This window comes from Zootoca vivipara, chromosome 13, assembly GCF_965207765.1.
Source record: "Zootoca vivipara chromosome 13, rZooViv2.hap1.1, whole genome shotgun sequence".
Taxonomy (NCBI): domain Eukaryota; kingdom Metazoa; phylum Chordata; class Lepidosauria; order Squamata; family Lacertidae; genus Zootoca; species Zootoca vivipara.
The window spans coordinates 31,294,065-31,321,586 of NC_142596.1; the positions used below are offsets into that span (position 1 = coordinate 31,294,065).

Here is a 27,522-nt window from a genome sequence, read left to right on the forward strand (position 1 = left end):
CTGGACTAGGTGGGCCATTGCCCAATGTAGCAGAGTTTTATTTTGTTATGTTCTTATGTGATATTCTTACAGCTTGGGGGGGGGGGGGTGCCTTAAAAATGCAGGAACGAAAGGCAGTAGAGCACTCACTTTTTATGCAGAAGGTTATGTTTTTAACTCCCATCAGGTAGACTGGCTGCGGTGAATGGAAGTTGCAATCCAAGAGATCTGGAGAGCGCCAGGTTGGTGAAGGCTGATTAATATTATGCCCTTTCCAGGTACCTTTCCAGCAAGGCTTGGTGCTTTCAAAGCCTTCCTTATGGGCCCTTTGAAATCTTCATTTCACCTGCAAGTTGCTCTCCATTTTCCTTATTCTCATACTAACGATGCGTCTCTGTCCCACGGTGGGGTTCAAGCCGAGGTTGTACATCCACACTGTGGATGCTGCGGGCCCTACAGGAAGTCTGCATTACAGACACTTATTTCACCTGGACCAGTCAAGACTTCAGACAAGAGGTGTTTATATACCTGATTTATTTTTAGAGCTCTACGGGGAATGGAGCCTCTGAAGTTGGTCCTCCTTTGGGGTATCATTTACTCTGAGCAGCCGGAAGAAAGCAGGGTTTTCCGGCAGGCATTTTTCCTGCAACGCCTGTGCGCCCAGACCTTTGATGCTCTCTCCAGTATCGTGTTTTGTAAGGGGGAGAGAAAACGCTGTCACTCCGGCTCTCTCTCCACACAAGGCAGGAAGGACAACAAAGGGCTGAAGTGAAATCTGAATGAAGAGGACCTTCTTTGAAAGAGGGATACTTCAGGGGAAAGGGGGATACCTCCAAGGTGTCATCATGAGACAATTACTTTTATGGATCCAACCAATCCATTTGTGAGCCACCTTTCTGATTATCAAGATAGTGCATAATAATAAATAAAAGCACATTAAAGGAACTAAATAAGTGGACAACCGCCCCCCCGGGGGGGGGGGGAAGCAAATGGGGAAAAATACATCCAAACCAAGGTTCCATCTGCACCATATATTTAAAGCACTATGATGCCACTTTAAACAGCCATGGGTCGTTCCCCCCCCCCCCAAGAATCCTGGGAACTGTAGTTTATTGAGGGTGGTGAGAGTTGTTAGCAAGCCCATATTCCCCTCCCAGAGCTACAATTCCCAGAGTTCCCCTGGGAAGAAAGAGTGATTGCTAAACCCTTCTGCCAAATTTCTGCATCAGTTTGTACTTTTAAAGTTCTCATTAAAATTTATCAGCATTTTAGTGTGCCTTTGTCTTAATATACAGTATACATTTCTGACCTTGAGCCAGACATCTTGGAGAGTGAAGTCAAATGGGCCTTAGAAAGCATTGCTAATAACAAGGCCAGTGGAAGTGATGATATTCCAGCTGAACTATTTAAAATTTTAAAAGATGATGCTGTTAAGGTGCTACACCCAATATGCCAGCAAGTTTGGAAAACTCAGCAATGGCCAGAGGATTGGAGAAGATCAGTCTACATCCCAATTCCAAAGAAGGGCAGTGCCAAAGAATGCTCCAACTACCGCACAATTGCGCTCATTTCACACGCTAGCAAGGTTATGCTTAAAATTCTACAAGGCAGGCTTAGGCAGTATGTGGACCGAGAACTCCCAGAAGTGCAAGCTGGATTTCGAAAGGGCAGAGGAACCAGAGACCAAATAGCAAACATGCGCTGGATTATGGAGAAAGCTAGAGAGTTCCAGAAAAACGTCTACTTCTGCTTCATTGACTATGCAAAAGCCTTTGACTGTGTCGACCACAGCAAACTATGGCAAGTTCTTAAAGAAATGGGTGTGCCTGATCACCTCATCTGTCTCCTGAGAAATCTCTATGTGGGACAAGAAGCTACAGTTAGAACTGGATATGGAACAACTGATTGGTTCAAAATTGGGAAAGGAGTACGACAAGGTTGTATATTGTCTCCCTGCTTATTTAACTTATATGCAGAATTCATCATGCGAAAGGCTGGACTAGATGAATCCCAAGCCGGAATTAAGATTGCCGGAAGAAATATCAACAACCTCAGATATGCAGATGACACAACCTTGATGGCAGAAAGCGAGGAGGAATTAAAGAACCTTTTAATGAGGGTGAAAGAGGAGAGCGCAAAATATGGTCTGAAGCTCAACATCAAAAAAACCAAGATCATGGCCACTGGTCCCATCACCTCCTGGCAAATAGAAGGGGAAGAAATGGAGGCAGTGAGAGATTTTACTTTCTTGGGCTCCTTGATCACTGCAGATGGTGACAGCAGTCACGAAATTAAAAGACGCCTGCTTCTTGGGAGAAAAGCAATGACAAACCTAGACAGCATCTTAAAAAGCAGAGACATCACTTTGCCGACAAAGGTCCGTATAGTTAAAGCTATGGTTTTCCCAGTAGTGATGTATGGAAGTGAGAGCTGGACCATAAAGAAGGCTGATCGCCGAAGAATTGATGCTTTTGAATTATGGTGCTGGAGGAGACTCTTGAGAGTCCCATGGACTGCAAGAAGATCAAACCTATCCATTCTTAAGGAAATCAGCCCTGAGTGCTCCCTGGAAGGACAGATCGTGAAGCTGAGGCTCCAATACTTTGGCCACCTCATGAGAAGAGAAGAATCCTTGGAAAAGACCCTGATGTTGGGAAAGATTGAGGGCACTAGGAGAAGGGGACGACAGAGGACAAGATGGTTGGACAGTGTTCTCGAAGCTACGAACATGAGTTTGACCAAACTGCGGGAGGCAGTGCAAGACAGGAGTGCCTGGCGTGCTATGGTCCATGGGGTCACGAAGAGTCGGACACGACTAAACGACTAAACAACAACAACAAATACATTTCTGAATGGATTCCCCCCCCCGCCCCCCAATAGAGACATTATTGCAAGCAATTTTCATAAGAACAGTAGAATGCAGCAACATAAGAGCCTGGAAGCATAGCTGCCAAGTTATCCCTTTTTTAAAGGGATTTTCCCTTATGCTGAATAGGCTTCCTCGCGAGAAAAGGGAAAACTTGGCAGCTATGCCTGGAAGCCAAGTCCCAATTCAACAAGGGTGACTTCTTTCACACAGCTAACTGTTATTTTTCCAAGTAAATAACACATTTTATTTCCTTTAATCTTGTTTGGATACTTATAAACACCTCCCTTTTTTAAAATTGGTATATATTTCCTGCAAAGGGAAAAACCCAATATTTATACCCCATAAGAAGACATATTTGGTTGTATCCAATGCTAGTCATACTCAGAGTAGACCTGTTCAATTTGATGGTCTTGATGAACTTAGGTCCCTTTTTTCTTCACTGGGTCTACTCTGATTAGAACAGGGGTCAGCAAACTTTTTCAGCCGGGGGCCGGTCCACTGTCACTCAGACTTTGGGGGTGGACGGCGGACTATATTTTAAAAATAAAAATAAAAAAGAACGAATTTCTGTGCCCCACAAATAACCCAGAGATGCCTTTTAAATAAAAGGACACATTCTACTCATGTAAAAACACGCTTATTCCCAGACCGTCCGCAGGCCGGATTTAATAATAATAATAACAATAATAATAATAATAATTTTTTATTTATACCCCGCCCTCCCCAGTCAAAAACCGGGCTCAGGGCGGCTGACACCAACAGAATTACAATAAAACATAAAAACAATTAATTAAAATACAGATTAAAATACAGTATTAAAATTTAAAGTGCAGCCTCATTTCAAGTAGTCCATAAATCCAAGCCATGAGGGAGGAAAACACAGGGGTCAGGCTGAGTCTAACCCAAAGGCCAGGCGGAACAGCTCTGTGTTGCAGGCCCTGCGGAAAGATGACAAATCCCGCAGGGCCCTGGTCTCCTGGGAAAGAGCATTCCACCAGGTTGGGGCCAGTACTGAAAAGGCCCTGGCTCTAGTAGAGGCCAATCTAGCCATCTTATGACTCGGGATCTCTAGAATATTATTGTTTGTGGACCTTAAGGTCCTCCGCGGGGCATACCAGGAGAGGCGGTCCCGTAGGTACGAGGGTCCCAAGTCGCATAGGGCTTTAAAGGTCAAAACCAGCACCTTAAACCTGATCCTGTACTTGGATTGGGCCGCATCTGGCCCCTGGGCCTTAGTTTGCCTACCCATGGATTAGAACTTAGTTGGTTACAGCCCAATGCTTTTACCAGAAGATAAATTAAAAGCATTCATTGAATCGGGTCCTTAATTTGCACACATATCATTCTAACACATCTGATCAGGTCAATAGGACTTAATACTGCTTTTTGTCAACCTATTTTGTCCATTCAGGAAAAACAGATGGCCAGTTCAGAGGAAACAGTAGCAAAAGTGAGCTACTAACTCACAACCAAGCCCTTTAAGAAATGTAAGCACCTGAGAAATGTTGGGAGGGTTCCTCATCCAACCACCTACTCCTAAGAAATCCAGGAATAAAAGATTACAGGAATTTGCCTTATTCAGAGTCAGATAATTGGTGCATCTAGCTCAGTGTTGTCAACACTGACTGGCAGCAGCTCTCCAGGGTGTCAGGCGGGGGATATTTCCAGCGCTACCTGAAGATGCTGGGAATTAAACCTGGGACCTTCTGCATGCAAAGCAGATGCTCCTCTATTGCCCTATGGCCTTTCCTCAAAGACACAGGAACAAAGGAAGCTCCTTTATATTGAGTCAGGCCATTGGTTTATTGTCTACACTGACTGGCAGCAGCTCACCAGTGTTTCAGGTAGTCTTTTCTGCCCTACCTGGTGAGACCAAGGAGTGAATCTGGGACCTTCTGCATGCCAAGCCGATCATCTACCACTGGATTGCGGCCCATCTTATTTCTAAAAGCCCTGCTCTGGAACAGCCTTTTGAAAAGGCACATTCGATTTCTACGTGTTTCTTTTAAAAAGGGGTGGGTGGGTGGGGGTTGCTCTTTTTCATTTTCCAAGCGACTTACTGTATGATTAATTGTGCATCCCACTGCTGCTAAAGCGGAGTTTGAGTGCGCCAAGCAAGCAGCGACTCCACTTCTCCAGAACTGGTAATGGTCCCATTCGCTTGACCCTTTCCAATTAATCAAGCTCACGTCATGATTAAAAAAGCATGATTCACGTCTCGGGCGAGGTGCGCCGTGAAACAAACAGGCCTGTATATTATCCCAGAGAGCATGCCGGCCTAAACAGTTTAAAATAAATACCCTTCCCAAACTCTGTTTTCAAGTAGCCGAAACTTTCCCACCTCGACAACTAATTCAGGCTTCCTTCAAATTATTTTTTTAAGTAATATAACAATTTGTTTTTCATTAGAGCTTGTCAAAAGCCAGGGGCACGTTTATTTTGAGAGAAACCAGCAACGTATGGGGAGAGGCGGGAGGGGGGGGCAGTTCGGTACAATTTGAATGACGCCCAAAGGGGATCTCGCAGCCACAGTCAAAATAGAGTTTACGGCACCAAGGAGGGGAGACACTTTTAAATGATTGAAAAATAAATTAGGGGTGGTGTGGAGGGAGGAGGGAACTCTGAAGCAGGAGCTAATTAAATGCGCTCGTTCGGCCAACAGGAGAGGGCCGTCTCCCCCACCGCCGCCGCCACCTCCTTGACTACTGCAAAATATAACCCGTGTGTTGGCGAACTAATACCAGCCAGCATCCGCAGGGCGAACAAAGGCAACCTGTGTTAAGGTTCAGGCTCCATGCACTGAACCTAAGGAGAGCCCTGGTGGATCAGGCCAGTGGCCCACCCAGTCCAGCATCCTGTATCCACAGCAGCCAATCAAATACCTCTTCTGGGAAACCACAAGCAGAACCTGAGTTCGGCAGCACTCCCTGCCCCCCCAGCCCTTCCAGAGCTTTCCAGCAACTGGTATACAGAAGCACAATGTCAGGGCTGGGAATCTGATGCAAGTAAGCCGAAGAAGCAAAGCCAGTTGTCGGTGAAGTTAACTTTTTATTCAAGGCAACGGACATACACCCAGAAACACTCTCAGTAAGTCTTGCCCTCTGGAGCAGTTGCCAGGACTACCTTCAGCCCTCTTTAAGGCTCCCAGTGGCATAGCGTGGGTTGCCAGCACCCGGGGCTGCACGAAGGGGTTGGGAGGGAGAGAAACTGTACATATGCACATTCAACTGTCTAACTGCGTCCGCATCACCCAGGAGATTGCAGCTGCAGAGATCCTTCCTGATTCACATGGAGAAGCCGTTCTCGACGGAACCCAGCAACGGAAGCATGCAGCTGTATTGAGGCGGCGCCGGGTGTCGAAATTTTGTGCCCCTAACAATTTCGCGCCCAGGGCAACCACCCCTGTGGCTCCTCCTCTGCCGGATGTTTCCCAAGCAGTCTCAAACTGAGCCTGGGCACCTCTCACCTTTGATCTGCCCTACGCATCACTTTGTGCATCCTTGGAGACAAGAGGGGAGAGGAGCTTGCCGCAGTTGGAGAGGCAGGCTTCCTGTATTCTTCTGCACTCTCTAGACCAGGGGTCAGCAAACTTTTTCAGCAGGGGGCCAGTCCACTGTCCCTCAGACCTTGTGGGGAGCCGGACTATACTTTGAAAAATAATAATGAAGTAATTCCTATACCCCACAAATAACCCAGAGATGCATTTTAAATAAAAGGACACATTCTACTCATGTAAAAACATGCTGATTCCCGGACCATCCGCGGGCCGGATTGAGAAGGCGATTGGGCCGCATCCGGTCCCCGGGCCTTAGTTTGGGGACCCCTGCTCTAGACCCCTCTCCTCTGCTTCAGCCTCTGAGCTGCGACTGCTCCCTGTCACAGGCTCTCCCTGCTCACTCAATCCTGTTGTCCATTCAGCATCCCACTCTTCCCCCTCTGAGTGAGGACCTGACCCCTCCTTGATTTCCCACCACGAATCCCTGGGCTCTGAGCCTTCCTCCTCTGGGGTTTCCCGGCTGGTGTCTCCCACCACCAGCATATGAAGGGGAATAGGGGGAGCGGGCTGCACCGGGTACCATTTGGGGGAAAGGGTGCCTTCACAGCTGTCCCCCCGGGAGGCACACCGCACAATCCCGGGACATGTGCCACGCCCCCTGTTCTCCGCTCCGGGGGTACAGTATGTTGCTCCGCCACTGCCTCCCACCACTCACCATCCAGCCATTCCCTGATCTACATTGCCTCCAACAGCAGAGGTAATGATTAAGAAGATTCCAAAGATTCCTTAAAGGTTGACAGGGCGCTGTGCCTTGCCCTGCCCTCCTTGGACTAATTGGTCCATCTAACTCAGTACTGTCTACACTGACCGGCAGCAGCTCTTCAGGATTCCATAACAGAGTCTTTTCCCAGCCCTACCTAGAGACGTCAGGTGTTGAGCCTGGACCTTCTGCATGCATAGCAGCTGCTTTACCCTAAGCCCTTCCCTCCTTGCTGAAGCCAATTCGACTCAACTCTTTTCTTTCAATGTTTGGCAGCAGAAAGCAGTTGGCACCCTCTGCCAGACGGGAAGTACCTGCCAGCTCCATCAGGTGGCTTTGTCCTTCCTTTCTGGCGCCCGCCTAACGCTTCCCCTCATGAACAAGCTTGCCAAGCGGTACAAGTTTAACAAGCTCAGCCCATCGGGGCCAAGAGCCGAGTTTGCCGTTGCACAGTTCGGCACTGCAAAGTGTCAAATAAAATTGCAGGACTGCGGTGGGAGTTTTGGGGGGCCTTGGAAGGAGGCACGGGAGGCCAGCTCCTCAGGCAAGGTCTCCCAAATTGGGGAGGGGGCCATTTTGCTCACAGAGCTAAAAGGAAGTGGGGAGGTATGTACAAAATAGTAAAAATAATAAACCAAGAACTTTAACAATCCAATAATACAACTTCAGGTTTGTAGCCGATTTATTTATTTAGAACATTTGTGCCCTGCACTTCAATCAACTAAGTCTCCAAGAGACTTTGCTGCCATTTTGCTGCAATCTTGCATGCTCTCGAGCCGCACTGTAACCCTGGAAAAGTGCTGGGGGTGGGGCTGTGATCTTGCATGGTGCCCCAAAATGTGAGTTTTGGGGAGCTGTGCAAGATCACACCCCAAAAAAGGTGTTTGGGAGGACCTAGATAGCAGTGCAGGTCGTGTGACGCACCCGGTAGCCCACCGCAGAAGACGCACGTTCCAGTTTCAGATCCGGAAAAGTTGGATGGTATCACATAGGAAGCTGCTTTATACTGAGTCAGACCACTGCTCCACCCAGCCCAGTATTGTTTACACTGCCTGGCAGTGGCTCTCCAGGGTTTCGGCCAGAGATGACCCTAGATCTGACTCTACCAGGAGATGCTGCTGGGGATTTGAACATGGAGCCGTCTGTGTGCAGAACAGTAGCTCTACTGCTGAGCTATGGCCCTTCTATGCCAGACTTCAGCTGGAGAATCACATGATGTCAGTCAAGAAATAAAGACATCCCTGCACACAGAAAGCAAGCATGTCAGGGGAAAGGTCCCTGACTAGAACCCAGATCCCTGACAGGCCTGTTTTCAACGGAAGAGAGAATTTCGTGTGTGCTGAGCAGCTTTCTGATCTCTGCTTGCCCCATGTGAAATCTGAAGTACTCTAGCCCTGCCAGGCCCAGGCTGACCACCTCAGTGTAAATGAGGCCTCAGAGAGCCGGTTAACTTTTCAGCATCATTAGGGATTTATGGGAAGGAGGTGCCAGACTCAACATGTCAAGTAATGCGGCTCTGCATCCCCCTTGCCTTGCCAGGAATAAACCTGAAGGGGTGACTTCAGAATTTCAACTGCGATCCTGGGCTCCTTCCCAAGCTGTAGAATTTCAGGTTTTTTAGGACCCGGGGCACGGGGGGGGGGAGGCGAAATGGGCTGCCTAAGCCATGAAGACTTGGGATGAAAGATGTGGAAGGCAGCCACGCTTCGTTTGGAAGAGAGAATTGCCCTTAATGAAGGGACCAGGGGCTCATAAGTGCATCTTTAGAACACAGCTCAGCACACCACCCACCTAGGATGCTTGCTGTGCCAATCCAATCCAAAGCCTGCCTTGAATTTTGTGAGCACAGAAACTGATAAGGAAGCCCACTGACTGATTTGCAAAATGTTAAGGACAAAAGAAGAGCCTGCTGGATCAGACCAAGGGCCCATCTAATCCAGCCTCCTCTTCTCACAGTGGCCAACCAGATGTCCCAGTGGGAAGTCCCACGAAAAGACTTCCACATTTCAAGTTGGCTGTAAGCTGAGATGGCCACCCACCGGCAGATCGGTGAGGGGGTTCTTTGTCAGTGGTATTTCTTCACACAGCTCACAGTTAAACCATGGAACTTGCTCCCATAGGAGGCAGTGATGGCCAACATCAAAGATGGCTTTAAAAGGGGACTGGGCAAACTCATGGGATGGACACAGCTATCAAGCCAATGTGGCTCTGCCCTGCCTCCACAGCCATGCTTCTGAATACCAGTTGCTGGAAGCCACAGGAAGGGAGAGTGATGTTACATTCAAATCCTGTTTGCACGTTTCCCCCAGAGGCAAAGAGAGCCAGGACCATCTCCCTGCTGACCTGAGAGATCCTGACAACAAACACAGCGCACACGGGTCTCTGGGATAGGGCACAGGGCAGCCCCCGTGGCCCCCACCTGGCCCCGATGCTCAGCCGCAGTCAGCAATGATGGAGACGGCAGTCGGGACGTTGGCTGCCAGGGACTGAGCAAGCTTGGTGAGCTGTCATGGCTTCTCCGACCCAAAGATCTTGGCTTTGAGAAAGCAGCTTGGCGGAATCCAAAAGAGCTGGAGCGGATACAGCGATTCTCTACCCGGGGGGAACCAAGAGAAAGTGAGAGCCAATGTAGTCTCCACCTCCCCACTCCACACACACCCCTTGCAGGAGTAAAAGCACAAAGTGGACGTTTCAGCTCTGCCCTCCTGAGAAAGTGACATTTCTCCACCAGACTCAAATTTCAATGTTGTCTGGCCTGAAGTAGTCAGGTACAAGTTCTGTTGGGCGTCCCTTGTAGCTTGCGGGCTGGCACATGTTGGCGTCCGTACAAGGGGAGATTTGCTGGGGGAGGGAAGCGTTGCAGAGTAGCTGCCCGCTGGTTTCCTGACTGGTTCCGTCTGCAAGACCTCTCCCTCCCTTCCTCCCTCTCTATCGAGAGAGCTTTCCACCAGCTCCTTCAGAACTTGGCCACATTGGAACAACGTGTGCGGCACAACTCTCTCTCTCTCTCTCCCCGCGCCCCGAGGAAAGAGCTCTTGGGTGCTGCCCAAACTCCCCTCGCAAACCCGACGCCTGGTGTGGCAGCACTGCCAGGACCTGGAAAGCCGCACACTGGGTGGAGGGGGAATCGTGCAGCAGACACGGGGAAGCAGCGTGGCGAAGCTTCCAGCTCAGCCCTTCTACTGCTCATGGAAGTCAAAGCCCAACCCGCGGCAAAGACACTTGGAAACAGCTGAGGCCCACGTAGACACCCTGCAAATGTCCACCATGGGGTGTGCAGTGCAGAGAGCTGCACCTCGCAGAGGATGAGCTGTCAACCTGGGGAGACACCTTCTGCAGAGCCCAATAGGCTTGCACTATGTCTTCCCTAATCCACTGAAAGAGAGCTGAAGTGGAAACTTTCTGCCCAGGTGAGCATCCGCCTCCCAAGAAAACATACAGGGCCTCCCATCAAGGTAAAAATGGAGGGCCCTATTTCTGTTCCTTCTCAGTGGCTGGAAGTCACAGGAGGGGAGAGTTGCTCTTGTGCTGAGGTCCTCCTTGTGGTTTCCCAATGGGGCATCTGCTTGGTCACAGTGAGAACAGGATGCTAGACAAGCTGGGCCATTGGCCTGATCCCACGGGGCTCTTCTTACATTCTTAACTAACTCGTACAACATGGAAACCCTCACCAAGCTAAACAACTAATATGCTTCAGGTAGGCATTCAAAAGCTCAACATTAGGCCTTCTAGTCCCATAGGCACACCTTCTTCTTTCAAAGTCTAAACTTGGCATCAAGAGTAGGAATGGGAAGAATTTTGGTTTTATTTGCATTTCAATACAAACCCACGTAATTCACAGGAGCCGAAATAGTAAGCAAACTGAAACGCAGGAACCCTCTCTCAAATCAGGGAGATGCATTTCGCCCACACAAAAACGTGCATATTGGGGAATGCATATTAGGGGAAGACGGGTGTGCACAAACATATATGTATTCATTACGGCAACATACAAAAAATGAATTATGGAGAACTGCTTTGCAGTAATGTCTACATTAGGCAAAATTCGACTCAAGAATATTCAGAGAAATGCAAACTAAACAGCTGGTGAATTTTCAAGAGGAGTTCCTCCACACCCTTTTTTAAAAACACAAACTGACATGGAAATGTGGCAGGGTAGTTCAGCAATCAACCCCAGGAAGCTCACTAGATTTGTAGTTCTGTGAGGGGACTAGGGGTCTCCTAATGGCTCTCAGTACTTTTAACCAACGATAGTTGCCAGGATTCTTTGGGGGGAAGCCATGTCTGCATGAAGTGATATGAAAAGTGCTTTAAATGTATAGTGCAGATGAGGCCTAATATTAGAAAAATGAGAAGCTGAGAAAAAAGGTGGCACATTTGTCCACCCCTGATCAAGACGCTGCAAAAGGCGACAGGGTCCCTTTAAAACGCAGATGATTAACTTCCAGCAAAAGCAACCAAAGGTCCTCACTGGCATTTAAAGACTGAAAAGGCTAGCGAGGCACTGGAGCTGACATGCCCATACAAGTTGAATCTGCCACAATTTTTCTTGATAGTTTTTACTCCAACAGGCTCACAGGACAACTCTTTTGGAATCTCCTCGTTGCAACCAGCTGGCAAAAGCTGTCTCCCCGCCCCTCAAGCTGCAAATGTTAAAAGATCGCTTTCCTACCTATTTAGAAAGTTAGCACTAAAATCCAGTAAGTAAAGTGGTGGTTCTTTTTTTTGAAAAAAATAATCTTCTCTTCCCTCCACCTTCCCCTGAGCTGTCAGCACTGCAGGAATATGTGAGAAGCAGTTGGCTGAAGCCAGACCAGCATGCCAGCCACTTCTGGCAGCTGCACCTGGCCCCTGGCCAGCGGAAGAGGCAGTTGTGCTACTGGATCATGAACCATTTGCCAGGGCCGAGGGAAGGGGCTGAGCGGCTTGGCTGGAGCATGCCCTTTCTCCTTTTTGTCCTCATCTGTGCTAGATAATACCTTGATCGTTAAAAGGAAGCAATGACTAATTCAAGACAATGCACTATGTGTGGGGCTTCCCTTGTGCTTGAAGCTGCAGTTCATGCAGGATGCTCCAGCATTGGTGCTGACAAGAGTGAGTCTCTGGCAGCACGTAAGTCCTCTGCCCAGAGATCTGCCCCATTTGATGATTTGCCACAAGGCCAAATTCAAGGTGAGAGATCACTTTAACCCAGGCATGGCCAAACTTGGCCCTCCAGCTGTTTTGGGACTACAACTCCCATCATCCCTAGCTAACAGGACCAGTGGTCAGGGATGATGAGAACTGTAGTCCCAAAATAGCTGGAGGGCCAAGTTTGGCCATGCAAGCCTTAACCCATATATGGCCACTCAAACCACCTCAATGTGTGGAACTGGCACAGTTACAGGTGCCATATACAGTAATACTTGTCCCACAGTTGTAAGAAACAGATATTTTGGTGTGGCAGCACCTGCACTTTGGAACTCCCTGCCTATTGACACCAGGTGGGCACCTTTACTGTGCTCTTTTCAGCACCTGCTGAAAACATTTTTGTTCAGGCAAGCCTATCCAGAAACACAAAATGTTGACAGGTGTTTTGATCTGGGGGAGAACTATGTATGTCAGCACCTCAAGCTCCTTGAAGGAAAGGTGGACTATAAAATGCAACCAACGGGATCCCTGCCCAGCAAGTCCCATTCCTGACACCATGAACCATAGGAGGATCATATCACTGAAAGCCTGAAACAACAATCCTTCCTCAAAGAGTTCAAATGGATTGGACAAAGAATCATAGAATTGTAGAGTTGGATGGGATCTATTGCAACTCCCCTGCATTGCAGGATCTCAGCTAAACCATCCAAGACAGATGGCCACTCAACCTCTGCTTAAAAACCTCCAAGGAAGGAGAGGCCATCACCTTTTGAGGGAGTCCCTCTCACTGTCGAATAGCTCTTACTTGTCAGAAAGTTCTTCCTCGTGTTTATGAATCACAAAGATATGTATCTTCCTAACGTGACTCTCAGCAAATCTGAGTCACCACAGTTCTGTTTTCTTGAACTAGCAATTTGGCAGGGAATAGGGGGTTCCAAATTCATGCTTGCTTCTGGTGGGGGGAAAGGGTTGGGAGGCAGACTGCAGAAGGAAGACGGCAAGCAGAGGGTTGGGTAAGTTCCCCTTAAACTCGTTTCACACAACAAATCTTGTAGCAGTGAGAACTCTCCCCCCACCCCAACCTTCCCCTCCTTTAATTTTGGAGAGGGGAAAACAGGAGCTCAGACACAGCTAATTTTCTCTGGGCCTGGTGGTTAATCTAGAGAAACGTAGTTAACAGAGCCTAGCCACCATGACTCCAATAACAATTATAAAAATGTCTAATAAAACCTTGCATGTAATGTCAATTAAAATCTTGAAAAGCACATTTAAGTGGGATATCGACATTAAACTTTATTGCTTCCTTTGCAGAGCAGGAGTATTGTCAATAAAAGTCATTTTGAATGAGGGAAAGAACAGTAAATATTAAATAAACAGGTGTGTGTGTGTGTGTGTGTGTGTGTTTCAAAATCCTTTAACAGCAAAAGAGTGGCCTATTATGCTGGGATTTGTTCTCCTTGCTTAGACTCCTTTGGGAAAGCAAGTCAGTCAGTAATTGCAAACTGTCCATAAAATGTCAATTAAAGGGCAATAAGAAGAATGTATTTAACAATAGGTCATTATGAGTCGGTTATTGTACATAATTTCCTTTTCTGGGACGCACTGGCTACTTGGTTAGCACTTGTGAAATTCCCTCCACCCTGATGCGGCAAAGAAATTGTTGCATCGCAGCTTAAGGGATTTGTTGCGCTTATTTTGTTGATGGAAAATATAGAGGACATCTTTGGGCTGCAGGAGAAAGGCTCTAGCTCCAGTCTTGGAACCTTTGTTTCAAGGGATCAGAAGGCAACAGAGCTATCAAAGTGTCTCTGTCACCTTGGAAAGTCTTTGCCAGTCACAATAGGTCAGCTTTCCCCAAGCCGATGTCCTCTGGGTGTTTTAGACTACAACTTCCACCAGCCTCCTCCTCCTATGGCTGGGGCTGATGGGAGTTGTAGTCCAAAATGGTGGTGTTGGCCAAAGATCCACGTCGGGGAGGTTGCAGTAAATAGTACTGGACCAAATGAACCAAGGGTCGTTTAGGGTAACCAATTCTCCTAGAAGAACACTGACAAAAACAGCTGAAGTATGAATGGCTGATGTGTTTCCAGGTCTCCCTCCCATCTGTTTTGAATATCAACGCTGCTGTTACTTCCTTGTAACTGATATCATCTAAGCACGACAGATGAGAGTTCGTTATTCCGCAAAGTGACATCCCCGTTGACGATCCTACACACCATCACCAACGCCACTCTCAGGTATGGAGGCGAGGGAGAATCCTGACACTTAACACAGCAGAACGTATTGCGGCTTGGGAAAGTGCAACCCGCAGCTCAACATAGGAAGCTGCCTTATGCTGAGTCAGATCATTGCTTGATCTATCTCAGTGCTGTCTACACAGATGGGCAGTGGCACTCTTGGACAGGGAGTCTCTTTTGCCAGCCCTACTTGGAGATGCTGAGGATTGAACTTGCGACCTTCTGCATGCAAAGCAGATTTTTCACCACTGAGCTAAGATTCTGGCCCTCATGGTTTTGAATAAAAACGTAGTTTAACTAGCAACATGGGAAGTTTCCATATACTTAAGTCAGACCATTGGTTCGTCTAGCTCCATTTTGTGTACACTGACTGGCAGAGGCCTTCCTGCGGTTTAGACCAGAGTCTTCTCCCATCCCTACCTTCCGATGCTGGGGAATTGAACCTGGGACCTTTTGCATGCAAAGCAGATGCTCTGTCATTGAGCCGTGGCTTTTCCCAAAAGGAGGGGTAAATTGGCCAGATATGGCACTCTACCCAGCCAGAGTGATACGTTTCTTCCTTGCTCGCATGTCAGCCTTTAAAAAACTCAGCCAGCATTTTTACGGTTTGCCCGCAGAGTTTATAACAAGCTGCTCTCCCATTTATACGGCATGTGTACTACCATAAAAGCCTTCGTTGGTACTGCACAGCTCAGAGGCGACACAGAAGTCGTGTGAGTCATAAACGGAAGCAGAAAGCTAACATTTCATTAAGGATGTAGCTTTAAATACACTTTAAAAAATAAGGATTTAAGTTATGAGAATTCAGGAAATGGCAGCTCAAGTCTGCACAGCTCAGATCTAGGGGCGGAGGAGTAATATAACTGGTTCACTTTCTGTTGAAGACCAGATCCAATGTCCCCAAAATTGCTCGTCCATCAAAATACAACTATCAGCAGTCTTTATGCACTTCTCTAGATCTTGCAAAGCAGTGCTGTTATTTTGATGCATTAAAAACATACACAAAAGTCATACAATTGAGACAAGATTTTTCATGCTAAACTAAACAGAACAGGCCTATAAGTAAGCATTGCAGAAGCTGGCACAGAACAGGCTCCTACCGGTCCATCTGCATTGCAGGGAGTTGGAATAAATGACCCTTGGGGTCCCCCTAACTCTACAATTCTCTGATTCTACATCTATCCATTTTCGGGTCTTGGAATCTGCTTCTTAGAAGGGAGCAAGGCTAGGGATTGAGCATTATCTGAGACAATTGGATTTAATTTGATTTAATTTGATTAGTTCAGTCTGTTGTTCTTTATTACTGCTATTAGACTGAGGGGTATCTGAAGAAGTGTGCATGCACACGAAAGCTCATACCAAAATAAAAACTTAGTTGGTCTTTAAGGTGCTACTGAAGGAATTTTTTTTATTTTACTTCGATCCAGACCAACACGGCTACCTACCTGTAACCAGACTGAGGGGTTGTTACTTTTGTATAATATCAGTATAGGCTGTATAATACAGAATAAAAAAATAAATATTATGTGGGCCTGGTAAAGAGTCGCAGAAGGCAGAATTCGATTACTGTTGTTCTAGACATTTGGGGTATTGTTGTTGTTGTTGTTGTTTTAAAAGGAAGGGTCTGGCAGGAACAAGGGCAATGCTCCCCCCCCCCCGCAATAAACATTCACTTTCAGGCCAACAATCCAGTCTCACCTGGAAGAGGATCTGCAGGATGCCGTGAACGAGGCACAGGCGTCGCCCGAGGAAGATGAGGAACGGCACAGCCAGCTCAATGAAGTGGTTGAAGAGTGTCTCGAACTGGTGGAACCACCATGGCAAACGATGCATATAGTAGGAGATGGGGTTGGGCACAGGCTGGGTCTGAAAGAGGCAGAAAAGGAACACAGACAGACGTCAGTCGGGGAGACGATCGCCCCCAGAACCGGACACTCGCGCCACTTCTCTCCCGATTAGTCAGTTAGCACATCTCTCCTGCTGCAACGCACCTAGACCCCTTTTCCTCAGAGAAGTGCACCAGAAATGAGGGAGAGAGCCACATCATTATTAGTTGCTAATTTATATCAGTTAGTACACAATTTAAATTATCATTGCTATTATTTATTAACTCATTCATAGATTTTTTTAATTGATCTGTTTTAGCTGCTTTTAGTTCTTCTTTCTTTCTCTTTTAATTGCTGTAAGCTCCCTTGGGACTTGATAGAGAAGGATTGGTAATAAATTTAACAACAGCAGCAGCAATATAATTCTACTTAGTGTTATAATTATAGAATTTGACTACCACTAACATGCTGCTTCTAAGCAGTTTGTAAGAATAAAATTTGTTATAAAATATCCATGTGCAATGAAAATACTCAATGAAACAATTCCAGCAACACGTTAAGGACACCCATCGCTAAAATATACAATAAAGCCCCCCCCCCCAGTGGTATGAATGAGCTCCGGCAGCGCGGTGGGGTTTAAACGCTGCGGCCCCGCCCCCCCATCCCTATTGGACAGGGGCGTGGGTGACGCAGGCGGGAGCTTCCATTGCGCAGGGGCTGACACTGCAGCCCCCGCACAATGGGCTCATCGGGCTGCCCACAACTCCACCTCCGGCAAAGGCACGGAAGTGGTTTTTTCCTTCCAAACTGGGGGGGGGGCCAGGGGTGGAGCACCTTCTCTCGTCCATGCAGGACAACGTATTAGGCGCTTGAAATGCACGTTCCGTTGCAGGGGGTTGGACTAGATGACTCTTGGGATCCCTTCCAGCTCTACAATTCTATGGTTCTTCAGGTGATCAGGCAGGGAGGCTCTTGATAACCAAAAGGCAGCTGGGCTCCCGTTGGCCACGGAGGTGATTCAAAGCATAGGACGCAGGTATAAGGGTGGGCACTCAGGCCAAGGGAGGGTTTTGCTAGACTAGCAAGTGTTGTGGGATGATTTTCTTGGCTGGCGCATGTGCATCAGTTCTGCAAGAAAAGAACACCACAGAGCAAGGCATTGTCCGTATTTGGTTGGTCGAGCTTAGGGCAATAGTGCCCTTAACTTCTTAGGAGAGTGCCTAGGTTTTACCAAGCTACCTGTGCAGCTTCTGACATGTTAACAGATTCACACAGCAGGTTCGTTTGCCGTGAATTGATATGCCCTCATGCTCAGGTGTGTGTAGATTATATACACAAAGTATCAAATGTGGTGACAATAATAATAGTACAACAAAACAAAACAACAACACCACAAACTGGCTAGTCAATATAAAAGCAAATTTACTGGAATAACAGCTAGAATAGCTATTATTCCAGTAAATTTGCTTTTATATTGACTAGCCAGTTTGTGGCGTTGTTTTGTTTTCAGGTGTGTGTAGATACAACAATGCACACACTCAAGCCTGATTTGCAGTGCACACACCTGGGTGCAAGCCTCTTAAGAACAGCAAGTACATACAGTAGCAAAGGCTAAATATATCTCCCTTTCAACCCACTTTTTTTTTTTGGACACCCCCTTGCAATATTTATTTTGCATACTTATTTAAGTATGTCCCATAAAAGTTTAAAAAAATGTGAAACTCCACTGCCTGGATGAAAGCACACAAGGATCTAAATTTTAGGTTGCAAGGAGGAGGGGCGGGGGGGCGGTTCTTCCGTAACGAAACATCAAAATAATTACGTCCCTAGAGAGCTTTAATTCGTAATTTTTAAAAGTTACCTTACAAGCTTTGGCTGCACTGAAACTCCCCCCCCCCAAACCCCATCAATGACACTCTTCAATTCGGAGGAAAACATGCTAGACTCTGCCCACCCTGAGACGGGCGAACGAGCCAAGGCGATGTCTGTTTGGCTCGGGTGCCTGCGAGACCGTAAAACGCCGACAATTTACTAGAGACGTAGCGCCGCGCCACTTTCCCCAAGGACTGAAATAAACTTCAGATGTACAGCAGATTATATATATATATATGTATATCCCCAGTATAGAAGGCAAGGCTTGGGAAGCAGGGCGGGGAGAGGAGTGGATTTTGCTGGTTCATTTTTAACCCATTCCCTCAGCCTTGTTTCTACAAAGCTCTTCATTTTAAAACGAGGGACAGATCCCCTTTTCTGTGCTATGACACATTTTATATTGAGCAGCAAATGTGACTGGGGAAGAGGAGGGCGACCCATCGCTAAAATATACAATAAAGCCCCCCCCCAGTGGTATGAAGGGGAGCCACTTCAGGAGGTCAGAAGTCAAAATAGGAGCATGTAGGTTACCATTTCTGGGGAGACATTTGAGGCTGCTGAGTGAACGAAAGGGATGCCAGCCAGGCTAAACGTTAAGGTTGCAGATTCAATCCCTGGATGGGACAGCTGCATATTTTTGCACTGCAGTGGGGGTTGAACTAGATCAGGGGTCAGCAACCTTTTCAAGCCGTGGGCCGGTTCACCGTCCCTTAGACCAGTGGTCCTCAACCTTGGGCCTCCAGATGTTTTGAGACTACAATTCCCATCATCCCTGACCACTGGTCCTACTAGCTAGGGATCATGGGAGTTGTAGGCCAAAAACATCTGGAGGCCCAAGGTTGAGGACCACTGCCTTAGACCATGTGGGGGGCCGGACAATATTTCAGAAAAAAATAATGAACGAATTCCTATGCCCCACAAATAACCCACAGATGCATTTTAAATAAAAGGACACATTCTACTCATGTAAACCATGCTGATTCCCGGACCATCCGCGGGCCAGATTGAGAAGGCGATTGGGCTGCATCTGGCCCCCAGGCCTTAGGTTGCCTCCCCCTGAACTAGATGACCCTCAGAGTCCCTTCCAACTCTACAATTCTATGGTTCTAGGCAACAAATAAAGATCCGTCTCTGACTAAGCTTTACTCAGGGTAGGCCTGTTGAAATTAATAGCCCTAATTTAGCCATGCAAATTAATTCCAGTGGGTCTACTCTGAGAAGGATTAATACAAGACACAACCCCATGACGGCACCCAATACAAACACACACATATCTTTGAGGTCATGGTCCCAGGTGGGTCCTGCTCTCCGTGAGCAAGTGAGTGCAGGGGTTTGCAGGGGATGTTTGCTTTCAGATACTGGAAGTAAACATGACAAGATATGTCATCTGGCCTCAAACCAAGAACTCAAACATGAATCACGCAGCGCTGGAAAAAAAAGAACGGAGCAATTAAAAGCAAACAAACAACAAGAAGAAGAAGTTGAGAGGGACTCATCTTAGCGTATCTAACACAGGCACTATTCATCCCCAGTGTTTTTGTTTTTTAAAGAATCCCTGACAGCCACGCAGAGATGGCCTGGAAAGCCGACGATAATTGAAGGAGACGCAACACATCTTTAAATTGTTTGCAGCTAAAACATCAATAACAACAATAGTCAAAAATACACATACACACACACACACAAATTACAAACACCACGAGGGGGAATATGATTACGAAGGATCTTCCCGGCTGCCAAACACTGTAACTAATGCAAGTCCTTATTAGCAAAGCTGGAATTAATCATACTGTTGCTTTATATGCTTTCGAGCCGGCTGGAATTCCCTCGGGACAGAATACCGCATCCTTCCTTCCGCTGACGCTGGGGCAGGATGGAGCAAGCCACGGGGTCATGGTGCTTTGCCAAGCCCCTACACCAAGGGGGCAGGAGGTCAGGGGATTCCTGCATCCGGGGTCAGAGAACCTATAGGTTTCCAGAGGCCCTCCCTCGGACGGGAGCTGGTTTGAGTTAGTCCGAGTTAGCGAGTCTGGGCAGAAGCTCTATGCCGCGATTCCAAGATGGGAGGAAATATATTGTGTAGCAATGCCCTCCGATCAGTGTAATAATAATGACACGTGACACAGGATTTAAAGGTTAAATTGGGTGGTTCAGGCCACAACTTTATTAAATATGCATGTTGAGCGGAATTGGCTTAGGCGTTGGAACCTATCAGACTAAATCCGACTCCAACCCGTGTGTTGAAGTCCGTGAGAAGTTAACCACCAGTAAGGAACCCGGCGATGCCGATCAACCGGAACTCCTTCTGTGGCCACCGTACGGGGCGTGCCTTACGGCCCTGGCGACTCCCGGCTCTGGACCAAGCCTCGCCCCCGGAATCCTTTAACGGAATTACTTCTCCAAATTTGGGCAGGTGATGACGCAATCTGCCCCTCCTCCATCTTATTGTTATGCAAATTTCCAACGCCTAACCGCCTAACCTAAGTTGTGACGACATGCTACGAGGTAGGCGAAAAACCCATCATGGCTAGCCCAGTATGGGAAAAGTCCTACCCGGTCCACTGACTAACCAGGCAACCGACCAGGTCCGCAGCAGCGCCCCCTATTCTCTTTTTAAGGGGCGGGTGGGCGGGTGCTTCTGTTCGCTCCGGCGAACTGGGAATAAAGAGAATGAGCTCCGGCAGCGCGGTGGGGTTTAAACGCTGCGGCCCCGCCCCCCCATCCCTATTGGACAGGGGCGTGGGTGACGCAGGCGGGAGCTTCCATTGCGCAGGGGCTGACACTGCAGCCCCCGCACAATGGGCTCGTCGGGCTGCCCACAACTCCACCTCCGGCAAAGGCACGGAAGTGGTTTTGTGTAGCAATGCCCTCCGATCAGTGTAATAATAATGACACGTGACACAGGATTTAAAGGTTAAATTGGGTGGTTCAGGCCACAACTTTATTAAATATGCATGTTGAGCGGAATTGGCTTAGGCGTTGGAACCTATCAGACTAAATCCGACTCCAACCCGTGTGTTGAAGTCCGTGAGAAGTTAACCACCAGTAAGGAACCCGGCGATGCCGATCAACCGGAACTCCTTCTGTGGCCACCGTACGGGGCGTGCCTTACGGCCCTGGCGACTCCCGGCTCTGGACCAAGCCTCGCCCCCGGAATCCTTTAACGGAATTACTTCTCCAAATTTGGGCAGGTGATGACGCAATCTGCCCCTCCTCCATCTTATTGTTATGCAAATTTCCAACGCCTAACCGCCACTCGAGCCCCCCAGGCTCGCCGCCAATCCGCTCACATGTTATAATAACCTAGGTATTAGCTTCAGCGTAACCCTAATTAGAGGTTTAGCACTCTGTTAATTCGTTGTAAGATATGAATTAAATTATTACCGGGGGAGTGTGACCCTACTCTCTTATTCGCCTAATTAAGATCTACATCATCCAGGACATCACGTATGGCGGCAATAACGTTCAGTAGCCAGGCATCATTCCCGATCGGAGAAAGGTGAACGCCATCATCGCGATAGAGGGCTGCTTCACTTCGTTTCAGGGTGGGATGCTGTATAACCCGGCCATTCAATGATAACACTCTGCGGGCCACCACTGAGTTCAAAAGCCTCCTGGATTTGTTCAAGGCTTTAGGGCAACGGCCATCACGCCAACAGCGCCTTTCCAGCAAAGAGGACCACAGTAACGTCATCCGCGGGAAACTCTCCCTCATCAAGTCAATATCTTTGAATATATGTTTCCTCAACTCGACCGCGTTGCGGTAAGCCAGGTCGTTTTCGCCGAGTTGCACAATCAGGAAATCTGGGGGGCCAAGTGAAGCAGCCCGGGCCTGGATGATCGGCAGCAACTCGTTCCACCGCATACCCCTTCTGGATATCCAGGAAACCTCCACATTATCTGGGAGGCCGAGCCTGCATCCCAGACCAACTTCAATTGCTCTTCTCTGGGCCCAGTGCACTATACTGTGCCCTGCTATCCAAACCCGGATGAAATGGTAACCTGAAAAGTAAAGATGAAAGCCGTATCAGCACTGCCACCAGAGTGGCCAGCATCAACCTACGTGCGAATGTACCTTTTGTAAGCATTCGACTTCCATCTCCCCATCTCCTGGATCCTCTCCGATGACAAGCCTAGATGCATAGCGGAAGTGGCAGCGCCAATTCTAAAGGAATGGGCAGAATATTCCGTGGGGTTGTACCCGCAAGATGCAATGGCTTTGCGAAGTACCCTGGTAAATTGCTGGCGAGTGAGCCGAGCACCATCATGGTGAATGAGCAACGGGCCAGGACCCGGCGGTCGGAGATAAAGATACCGTCTAGTGTCCTTCACTGGACAAGGACCTGCGGCACCTGTTGCCGGGAGGCGAATGCTAGCGCCTCTCCCCCTCTGGTCCGTTTTTGAGTGGCGGACGTGCACGATAGCTTGGGCTTCGGACAGTGATAGATCCCGTAATAATATACCCCGGGTAAGTTCTCATGAAAACTTGTCAGCATTTTAGTATCTGTTTCTCATAATATAGAGAGTTTTGTATCTAGTCTTGCCTGATGAAATACTACCATCACTGATACATGTACCCTTACAAAATACAGTGGTGCCTCGCTAGACGAATTTAATTCGTTCCACGGGTCTATTCTTATAACGAAAAATTTGTCTAGCGAATCCCATAGGAATGCATTGATTTTTTTTGAATTTTTTTTTTTTTTTGCCCATAGGAACGCATTAATTGAATTTCAATGCATTCCTATGGGAAACCGTGATTCGCTAGACGAATTTTTCGTAAAACGAATTTGTCTAGCGAGGCAACCTCCGCTAGAAAAATCCTTTCTTTAAGCGAAAATTTTGTCTTACGGGGCGTTTGTTAAGCGAGGCACCACTGTACACATTTTTGCAGGCATATTTGGGGCTACAGAATTGCATTGCAACGTTTGTATGCGTGCAGATTTCAAAAGACAGCTGTGTCTTAGTTGGCAGATTGTTTTTGGGATGCGTGAATTAGGCAGGTTTGCCTGAAAATGCAAACTGAATTTCTGACCCATCTCTGGATTGCTTGGCCAACAGCGATTTCCTTGGGAAGGGCCAGGGCTCTGCAGCAGAGCATCTCTGCCTAGCATACAGAAGGTTCCAGGTTCAATGCTTGATGGCATCTCAAGGTAGGGCTGGGAGAGACTCCCTGTCTGGAACCCTGGAGAGCAGCTGCCAGTCAGGGTAGACAATACTGAGGTAGGTGGACCAATGCTCTGACTCAGAATAAGGCTGCTTCCCCTGTTCCAATGTGCTCCACACCGCCCCCAAACCCCAATTTAGTGACATGGCTACAGCACCATAAAAGAGCCCCACTCTGAACAGAAACAGAGGAGGCTGCTTTGCAAATATTACCTATTTATTCTGAGCATTCCTGGGGAAATGCAGAAGCTAAAATTACATCAGAAAACCATGGCTCCATTCAGGATATTTATTTGTTCAGAATCCCTGCAAAATATTTAAGAGTTGGCAGCAGCAGCAGTGGGTGGGAAAAGGGACATTATAGCTCTGCATTCCAGGTCCTTCACCCACCCCGTCGACCCCGTGTTAGCTAACACAGCCCAGGTCACATGTCTGATCCATGCTGAAGTCCTTGCAGAAGTGAAGAAGCAGACCGAGGGATAGCAATGGAAGGGGTGCCGGGCATAGTAACCTTACCCCCCTGTATCCTCCAGTGACAAGAAGACAAGAACCTCGTTAGACCATTCAAATCCAGCACCCTCTGGCCAGTGACAGAAGAACAGCAGAAGAACCTGCTGGCTTGGAGCCACAGTGGCCCATCGAGTCCAGCACCTTGTTGTCTTCTGGGAAGCCCACAATCAGGACCTGGACCACCAAGTCTAATAGGAGCAGAATTTAACCAGATATTTAACTCAGGCTCCTTACATCCTGTATTTGCCACATGCAGCACTGCTTGTTGAAGGTTTTAACTAATAATTTCATTGTTTTATTCTTCTTGTAAACTGCATTGAAGTTGCTAGAGCTTTTAACAATCAAACAGGATATTGCTTTGATGAAATAAACTAATAATCTGAATTAGTTGCTTTGGACAATGGCAGAGTCCACATCTCCGATACCTTTCCAGGCACAGAAGAGAACAGGGGCAGGGGATGTGCAATTAGCCAACAGTATGAAACTGGCCTTAGGAACAGAAGAAGATGCTTTACACTGAGTCAGACCTTTGGCCCATCCAGGTCAGCACTGCCCTGACTTGCAGTGACTCTCTAGATTTTGATATGGGAGTCTTTCCCAGCCCTACCTGGAGATGCCAGGGATCGAACCTGGCACCTTCTGCATGCAAAGCAGGTGCTCTGCCACTGAGCTACGGCCCTGCCATGGCCTTGGGTCCTGCCCTGACACTTGGTAAGACTTTGGGATACAACCCAGCTAAGAGCCTCGTGGACTTTTCTCCCTGGACCTGGCCAAGTGGACAGCATGTGCGGGGGAAGAAAATGCTCTCCTCCCTTGCCCCCAAACAATAAGCAATTGGGAGATTTATTTCATTCGGCCATACTTTCACTGTTTCCATCTTAGCAAGAATGAGGAAATAATGAGGTTTAAATCCCACCCCCGCTTTCTAAATTAACTTGATTCCAACCTGCAGAAAACACCCAGGTCCACTTTCCTTTCCAGGGTCTCCTCTTGCCCGTCTCTAAGGCAGCTTTGTAGCCAGAATTATATTCTGTCAGGATTATTTTCGTACTGTCATAAATATGACGCACGTTGAACCAGGCCAAAGAAAAACCCGGGCATGGGGTGGTGGTGGGAGTGAGTCGACAGAGGGAGTTTACTTTAGGGAAGCTAACGGCTCGTGCCTGTGTTTAGATTAGGGCGTTTTGGGGTCTGGATAATTTTCACCCAAGAGTGTAATAAAGTGATGGCGGTGGGGCGGTTGGGGGGGGGGAACAGTGAGATCTTTCATAAAGCCTGTTCCACAAAGAGCGAATTGTGCCACTAGGAGCTTTCTACCTTGCTCAACGGTGAATTCCCTCAAATGGGACGCGGCTTCATTTTAAAGCCAACTTTCGAATGAAAGACGCTGGCTCGAGGGCTGGAGGGAGTGGATCTAAGGCAAACACTGGAGGGCTGTCTAATTTTAAGAGGCACACGTTAAAATCTAAGATCATCTCTTTCAAATAAGTCTGCTGCAACTGGCATATTATACAAGTCACATTTTCTTTTTTCTAAAAAAGAGTGTTGCTACCTGTTTGCAATTTTAAAGGCTGTTCTTATTTTAGGAGTCTCAGCCGTATACAAGTCAGAACACTTATTATAGACAGCGTTCATCTTGATTGTTGATGAGGTGGACAAGTAATTTCATAAATAATAAGGGTGAATGCAAATGCAATTGCAAAGGGAAAAGGGAATGGGGTGTGTGTGTTTTATGACCAATACACAATTAATTACAGACATCTGCATTACAATGAAAAAAGGATTCAATATAAATTAAGATGGTTAAGCATGCAATTAGTTTCGTTGAGCGTCTGCAACTACATTATACTCAGACTAGACCCACTGAAATGACTGAACCTACTGTAAATTACTCATATCCATTCATTTCAATGGGTCTCTTAGATACAACACAGAGACATAAACGATGGACCTTTCCTTAAAGATAAAGGCCCATATAAACTAAGGTCCAGACTGCCTCCAGCCTTCCTAAGGCTCATGTAAGGAGATATTGAGTAAAGAAATGACTTCATCTGTTTCCTAACTCCCCCTTTTAAACATATATATTCTCTCGACTTTTGCCATTTCAGTTCTCTTCCTTGCTTTCACCAATGCATGCTTTCAAATTGGGCATGGGGGGGGAGGGAGGCTGGGGGTTCCCCACTTCCTTGCCAATAAAGTTCTCCCCCCTGTCTGAAAGGTTCTACATGTAGGCCTTTCTCAAGATAGCCCAACAGGAGAAATGCTACTTGAAGCATCATTTTTGAGGGCAGGAGGAATGTCCTTCTCACTTTCCTTTCTTTAAAAAAGTCATTTTTATTGGGGCTAGGTGCATATGAAACTCATGCAGTTACTTTGGAAAATGCAGAGATGAAAAACCAAAGAAACACAGAGCAGCAACTTGATGTGACGTAATGCCCAGTAGCGTAGTGGCAAATTCAGAAGTGCAGAATCCCTGTGTTGTGTTTTCTATGCACTGATATGGGCAAATGATTTGGAGTGCTCCAATATCATCTTTTGGAATGACTTTGGCTGTGTCTTCCTTGTAGTTCCATTGTGCGTAGCAGAATTTGAACATCATTCTCTTGAAACTGGAGCCCCTTGTGTTGTCAGTGTTCCTGGATGTTCAGCTTTGGAGCACACAGAACAACTCTTCGGTGTGTTCTTCCTGTGTGTCTTCTCCAGAGTGACCCTAGGAGCCAATCCCCAGTGACTGACTCACTTCCTTTAGTACAAAGGATGAGAAGTCTTTTCCCGGGGGGGGGGGGGGCAAGACACTCCCCTTTCACGTTGAAGGACTCTGAACAGTGCACTCCCACCACAGGTGACCCCAAAGTCCATGGAACCCTTGTTGGAAAAGCAAACGTGCTGAAACTCTGTTCAAACTGTCCATGGTTAATTGTTGTGAAACATTGACAATGGATAGCCTCGGTTTAGCTCAGTTGGTAGAGCAGGTCGTGGGTTTGAGCCCCACGATGAGCGGAAGAGTCCTACGTTGCAGGGAGGTTGGGTTGTGGTCTCTTCCAACTCAGTGGTTCTATGGCCAGGTTCATTTGAGATAACCGCAGGGCCAGATTTAGGTTTGATAAGGCCCTAAGCTACTGAAGGTAATGGGGCCCTTTATATGTCCAGCTGTCTTTTGTCAACAACAAATTGCCGCTGTTTTTTTGTTGTTGTTGAATATATGCCATATGGTAATTTATGGACCTAATAGGTATCGAAAGCCATTTGCACATAACAAAATAGGTATTTTATCAAAGTAATTGATATAGAAATGAGCAAACCAGTGATATTTTAGGGAGGAGACTAGCAGGCGGAGCCCATTACTTACATCATAGGAGCCTACACAACACAAAACACTGCTGCTGTATGTAGGTTTTGTTTTATTTGTTTTTTATCTTATATTTTGAAAATGTACATCCAGTTTCTTTTTCCTTTAAATTTTTTTTTGGGCTCCCAAGAGAGTGGGGCCCTAAGCTATAGCTTGTTTAGCTTATACGGTACATAAATCCGGCACTGACAGTCCCTGTACACATTCACCACCTGACCAAACGCCAATGCCCACCGAGCCCTGTGCCCCGTTCCCTGTAGCAGATCGTCCTGGAAAGCCCACGAGCCCAGGCAACACAGCAACAGCAGCTCCCTCCTTGCCTGGGCTG

General features: G+C 47.4%; 1 protein-coding gene across 2 annotated transcripts in view; it reads right to left on the reverse strand.

Moving 5' to 3' along the window:
- LMF1 (lipase maturation factor 1) overlaps positions 1-27,522 on the reverse strand; it is a 161,505-nt gene that overhangs the window by 36,256 nt on the left and 97,727 nt on the right. For both annotated transcript variants that reach the window (XM_088657377.1, XM_088657378.1), the window contains one exon: positions 16,170-16,337. In XM_088657377.1, the coding sequence (XP_088513503.1) occupies positions 16,170-16,337 (168 nt within the window). The remainder of the gene's footprint in view (positions 1-16,169; positions 16,338-27,522) is intronic.